General features: G+C 46.1%; 1 protein-coding gene across 1 annotated transcript; it reads right to left on the reverse strand.

The window, feature by feature from the left end:
* Window positions 1–816: 816 nt before the first annotated feature.
* irx1a (iroquois homeobox 1a) lies at window positions 817–5757 on the reverse strand. Its single transcript, XM_068569888.1, has 4 exons — window positions 5065–5757; window positions 2686–3787; window positions 2329–2404; window positions 817–1302 (listed from the first exon to the last, which is right to left on the reverse strand). The coding sequence occupies exons 1-4, from the start codon at window positions 5305–5307 to the stop codon at window positions 1236–1238; spliced, it is 1488 nt and encodes a 495-aa protein (XP_068425989.1). The 5' UTR covers window positions 5308–5757; the 3' UTR covers window positions 817–1235.
* Window positions 5758–6371: the final 614 nt, after the last annotated feature.

The raw sequence follows: 6371 nt of genomic DNA on the forward strand, positions 1-6371 counted from the left end.
TAGAAAAAAAATGTTTTTTTACACACTCTATCCATGACAAAACAATAAATAAATCAAAAAGATGGTTAAAAATGTTGCTTTTCTATTACTATATCAAGGTCGCTCCTGTAATGAAAATAAAAAGTGACCTTAAATCACCTCCCATCACAGCTAATTACTGCACTTCCCCTTCTTATTGGGTGTAAACCCCATTAGACTGTTGTGCTAAATCAATATTTGTTTTTGGTTACCGACTGAGGAGAGAACAGGACGCCGCTTTTATAGCTAATGATCTCCATCAGCCGCGGGGACAGAGAGGAAGCCCGACACGCTGACCCTGCGCTCCTCAAGGCCAACCACCTCCTCCTCCTCCTCCTCTTCCTCCTCCACGAAAAAAAAAACTAAAATATTAATAATTTATCTTTGAATCGACTTCGCTCTCTGACAGATTAGATTTTAACCATTTGATTTTGTTTGGACTGGGCGTTCCCATATTATTACTTAATGACCTTCCCAGCTGCTCCTGTCCATTTTCTGTCACCAGCAACCATCTGGACACTTATTAGCACCTCAATGCATCCACGCTGCTCTCCTCCCGGACTGGAATAACATTAAGTCTGCTTGCACGCTGCCAATATCTGCTTTTTCCCTCCTCTCTCTCCCATTCACACCCTTTTTTTAATGTAATTGGTAGAAAGCCAGCGTTTTTTTATTTTTTCATAATAATACCTAAACACGTTATTAATAATAAGTAATCACATTAATAGCAATGCTACTAATAATACCGCGTGGAAAATAAATATAGGCTGAGCATACTCGTGTGTTTTGTCTATAATTTCATTTAGTTTATTAGGCAAAATATACGATCTGGACAAATTCCTTCAACGCTTCCTATTTACAAATTTAAATCACGTGGTATTTACATGAAAGAAAAGGACACCAACAGAAAAAAAACAAACACGAGAAATAATAATTATAATAATTATAAAGTAAAAAGCCTACCAAAACGTCCCCGCCTGCCTCGGCAGAGAGAAGAGAGAGAGAGGGAGAGAGAGAGTAACATTATAGGCTACACAACAATAGAGGAAGTAATCCATCCATCCACAGGATATTACCAAATTACGCCGTTTGTCCTGTTCGCTGCGTCATCGTTTTTCTCAGTGTCCTTTTTTTTTAAGGGAGTGTAAAGTCTTTTTTTTCTTCTTCTTCTATTTGTCTTCTTTTTTTCCGGGAAAAAAAAAGAGAAATCTTGTGGATCAAGCCGAGGAGAGAGCAGTGAGGACTCGCTCCTGCGGACTCCTGCCGCTGGAAGGCAGAGAGGATCTGCAGGAGGAAGGAGAATAAGATTCAGAAATATATATATTTATATAAATATACCCCGCCGTGTTTGGACAGCGGGCTGCAATATGCATCTCAATTGTCTGGATGAACAGCTTTGATTTGATCCAGCCTGCAGGCCAACCCCCGCAACGCACTCTCCCTGATCAGAATATCGATAAATATAACCGTCATAATAACACAAACAATAATAAAGCATCGAAAAAAATACTAAATCTGTATAAAACCATGATCCACATTTACAAACACCTTTTTCCTCATATATGCGTCTTATTTATATTTGATTGTTGCGCACAAAAGAGAGTGTTTTTTTTTGTTGTCGTAATGGGCCTACTTGAGACCGAGGGAAACTTTTTTCGGTGAGCGCGCTCCCGAAGGAGCTGCGGGGCTCCCGAGGAGCTGCGGGGCTCCCGAAGGAGCTGCGGGGCTCCCGAAGGAGCTGCGGGGCTCCCGAGGAGCTGCGGGGCTCCCAGGGGTCTTTAGGGAAAGCACGCAGCCCAGACAGAGCCCGTTTTACTCGGTGACTTGATAAGTAGCCACACTCTCCCCAGAGGGGAGGAATTAAAGGGGAGGGGGGGGGGGGGTGTTGGATGGGAGTCAAGACCCCCTGTCACCCGCAAAGAGCAAACTGTGTTTTATTCCGCTGCTTTATTTGTGTTTCCTCATTTTTATCATCGTTGTTTTATGTAAAAAATAAAATAATACGCATGAATAAAAAAATAAAAGTGATCCAAAAAACAATGTGCACCCTTTATAATCATATTTATAATAAGTGGAGTTATAATTCCATCAAGACATTATTAGGCCTTCTCTCAATTGTAGCTGTTAAATACATTACAGTCCATAATTATTATTATTATTATTATTATTGTTAAACGTTGCAATATAATTTAATATAAAGCTGATTTTTTTTTCACAAAAAAAAAAATACAATATGTTTTTTTTCCCACAAAAAAAAATCAACATGAAGCAACAAAACAAATACAAATAAAAGTGAAAAAGCTGCCTCACCTGTCATGGATGGGTCGAAAAGAAGACTTGAGGATCTGCGTTGGAGGAGAGTCAGAGCGGACCCCGTGCTCGTGTTCTACACCGGAAATAACAACACACTCATATGAATATGCTGAATAACACAATACGGGCCGATAGTGTGTCATAAAAATGAGCTAGCACGGGGAACAGTGTGGATTTAAGTAGTATGCATAAGAAAAGTGATTAGATATTATATATATATATATATATATATATATATATATATATATATATATATATATATATATATATATATATATATAAACATTTAATATAAAATGCAAATGCATTGCTTGAGTTGTGTCTGCATGCGCGTGCCCGCGGGCTGTGTCCTACCTATGTGTTTGGGACTGTGCGTCTCCGGCGCGGCCTTGCTGTCATTGCTGAGCGCTGCTGCTGCTGCTAACGGCGACACCACCACCGACTGCTGCTGCTGCTGCTGCAGCTGGTGGTGCTGGTGGTGCTGCTGGTGGTGCTGGTTTACTCCCAGAAACGACCTGACGTTGAGCAGCGAGTTCTGACCCAGAAAAGCTCCGTTTGTCCAGTTGTGGAACTTCCCGATCTGGCACGTGTACAGTCCATGACTGGGGAGGAAGGCCGGGTGCGTCTGGATCTGGTGGTGGGCCGCCGATGACGTGGTGATGGTGTTCGTGGCCCCGGGGCCGCAAGGGGACGTGGGCTTCTGAGAGGAGCTGTCGGGGCTCGTGGCGGTCTCTGCCAGAGACCAGATTTTGGGCTTATTGTTGGCCGGGAGCGGAAAGGCTCTGTCCGGGGACAGCACCCTGGTGGTGCTGTGGCTGCCGTCCGAGTTCTCCTTACTCTGAACCGAAATGCCGCTCTTCGACTTGTCGAAGGCCTCGTGGGCCTGCAGGGCGAAGGCCCGTCTCTTCTCCAAAGTGTCCAGGTCCCCCCCCGCGGGCCCCCCGCCGCCGCCCCCGCGGTGGTGCTCCCCCCTGCCGCCCTCCGTGGACCTGTCGTCGTCGTCCTCGTTGCTCTGATCCCCGTCGTTGTCGTCGATCTTGTCGATGTCGATGCTCTCCAGGTCGATCTCCTCCTCGTCTTCGTTCTTCTCGCCCTCGTCGCCGCTGCCGAACAGGTTGCCGTCCTCCTCGCCGTCCTCCTTGCTGCGGCTGCCCCACGTCACCTTGTTCTCCTTCTTGAGCCTCCTGCGGGCGTTGGCGAACCACGTGGAGACCTGCGTCAGCGTCATCTTGGTGATGATGGCCAGCATGATCTTCTCGCCTTTGGTCGGGTACGGGTTCTTCCGGTGCTCGTTGAGCCAGGCCTTCAGCGTGCTGGTGCTCTCGCGCGTCGCGTTTTTTGGCCGCGCCGGGTCCCCGTACTGGAACTGGCCGTACGGGTAGAAGGCCGGTGACGCGTGGGCCGCGAAGCTGGCCGGGTGGACGCCCGGGCCGTCCTTCAGCTCGTACTGGGACCCCTGGGCAGAGGGAGAGGAGGAAAAACGGTGGAACTTTAAATAAAACAAAAACGCACATTTCACACACTTTTATGTATTTTCATATTTTATGACACAGTAGTAGTGACACGTGTGCCATCGCTGAGACTCTATCACACATTAGTTTCTCCAGCTTTTCCCCCCACACAAATAAGTTAAGCTCAACTTTGCGCGGCCCCGCGTCACCTGCGCCACGCGCACACGCGCTTTTATTAACAAAAAACATGTTGCATGACTCGTCTCAACGCGGAATAAATGGAGTCAAGAGAGCGAGAGGAGCTCAAGATGCATCCTGACACGCCAGCTCCATGTTTACCTGACAGACACACACTCACACTCACACACTCACACACACACGCTCAAGTGTGTGTGTCAAAGCACTTTTAAGTGAAGTTCGAGCTGCTTATATTTGTTTTGGGCACAACTCTCAAACATTTCTCTCACTTTTTTTTGTGAAAAGTTTTGTTTGTTGGGCTTTTGTTTTGAAGCGTCTGTGTGGACCTGATGCACACATTAACACACCAAGTTAGTTATTAGCAGGTGTGTGTGTGTGTGTGTGTGTGTGTGTGTGTGTGTGTGTGTGTGTGTGTGTTGGGAGGGGGGGGGGGGCTCATAATTCAACATCTAGACACTGAGCGTGCATGTGGCGTTAAACCAGCAGGAGAGGACACACTTTACCAAAATAAAAGCAGAGATTTGGAGGTTTATTTATAATCACCTGATCACAATTATTCTAGAAACTTTGTGTGTACGTACATGTTTAAAAGCTAAGTGTGCTTCGTGCACAGTGGTTTTATTCTCCGTGAAGTGTGATGAAGATGAACACTCCCTGCACTGACGTTGCTGTAAGTTGCATCTTAGTTGGTGATTTTTTTTTTGCCTTTATGGGCAAATAAATCCTTTTGAATCAGTTGTTGTTTCTTTCTTTTTGTTGTTGTTTGTTAGTTTCTAGCTACAGCTCAAACTTTGCACATTTGTAACTCAGCCAAATGACGACAGCGAGCTGTCAAAAAAAAACGAGCAACTATTGACGAATATTAAGAAATCGATGGGATTTTTTTGTTGTGGTTTAAAAAAAAAACCCAGACATTCAAAACGCATTTGTGTCCCAGAGCTGTGAGAACTTCAAACACACACACTCTCACATACACACACACTCTCTCACACTCACACACGTACACACACTTGCCAAGCCCGAACTAATAATAATAAAAACATAAAAACAAGCTCCCCAAAAAAAAACAAATATGCTTTCTTACCATCTGAGAGAACAGCGCCAGGTCCGCGCTCGTGTACGGGAGGAACGCGCTGTAGTTGTGCGCGTACGGGTTGGCGTACATGCCCAACACCGACGAGACCGCCGCGGCGGTGGCGGACGGGCTCCCCCCGATTTCCGTGCTCCCTCCCCGGGACGAAGGCGTCAGCACTCCCGGTCTCTCGCTCCCGTACACCGCCTGGGAGGCGCTGAGGTACTGCGGGTAGCCGAGCTGCGGGAACGACATCTCTCCGCCAGCCGAATAATGTCGCACTGGGAAGGGAGGGAGGGGGGGAAGGATGTGGGGGTAGTGGTGGTGGTGGGCCCGTATAAACCGTCCGACAAGAAACCGTGCGTCAAAAAAAAAAAAAAAAAAGTGTGAGGAAAAAAAGAAGAAGAATAAAAAAAAAATTAAAAAAAACCCGGAGGAGTGGAAAGAAAGGAAAGTGTTTCTTTTTCAGCCGAAGAAGTCACTCACTCACACACACACACGCAGCTTCTCTACAGACACACACACGCCGCGGCGGTGCAGTCACAACAAGCCGCTCTTCTTTTTAAATCTCGGCTTCCTTCTCCTCCTTTTTGCTTTGGCGCAAAGTCCGCTGCTGCTGGATGTGATCTGATCAACAATTGCGCTCCGACTGACGCGCCTGGCCCTGAGGTCTCCGGGCTGATCTCTCAGATACAATTTGAAGTTGATGCTTTGATTGGCATCCCCCCCCTACTTGAGCCGGCAAGCTCCTCCTCGTTTGGAGCAATGTGGATAATGTGAATATAGAGAGAAGCACATTGGCTGGGGCCTCTCTCTCTCTTCCTCTCTCTCTTTCTCCCCCTCCCTCTCCCTCTCCCTCTCCCTCTCTCTCTCTCTCTCTCTCTCTCTCTCTCTCTCTCTCTCTCTCTCTCTCTCTCTCTCTCTCTCTCTCTCTCTCTCTCTCTCTCTCTCCGTGTTTGGACTTATTGTATGTTAAATGTTCAAGCATTAGAGTCCATTCACCGAAGGCTTTGATTGTTGTATGACAACCTGTCTACACGATTTTACAGCTGTCCGACACAGGGGGAAGTAAAAAAGCGTCAGAAGAGGAGGAAAAAAAGTTACTTTGAATAGATTTAAATCGTAATTAAAGAGGAAGGAAAGAAGCCAGTGCAGAGGAATTAGCAGCGCTGCTGCTGCTGCGTTTATTTCATAATGTCTCATTTTAAAGTGTCGTCATCCAAGCTGGGTTTATTCTTTGGAGGGTTCATTGTCTAATTTAAAAATACATTAAATAAATGAACACACGGCTTTATTAAATTGACGTTATATATTAATTG

This window comes from Clinocottus analis, unplaced genomic scaffold (assembly GCF_023055335.1).
Source record: "Clinocottus analis isolate CAN_PGR_092001 unplaced genomic scaffold, fCliAna1.0.p SCAF_9, whole genome shotgun sequence".
In the NCBI taxonomy this organism is placed as follows: Eukaryota; Metazoa; Chordata; class Actinopteri; order Perciformes; family Cottidae; genus Clinocottus; species Clinocottus analis.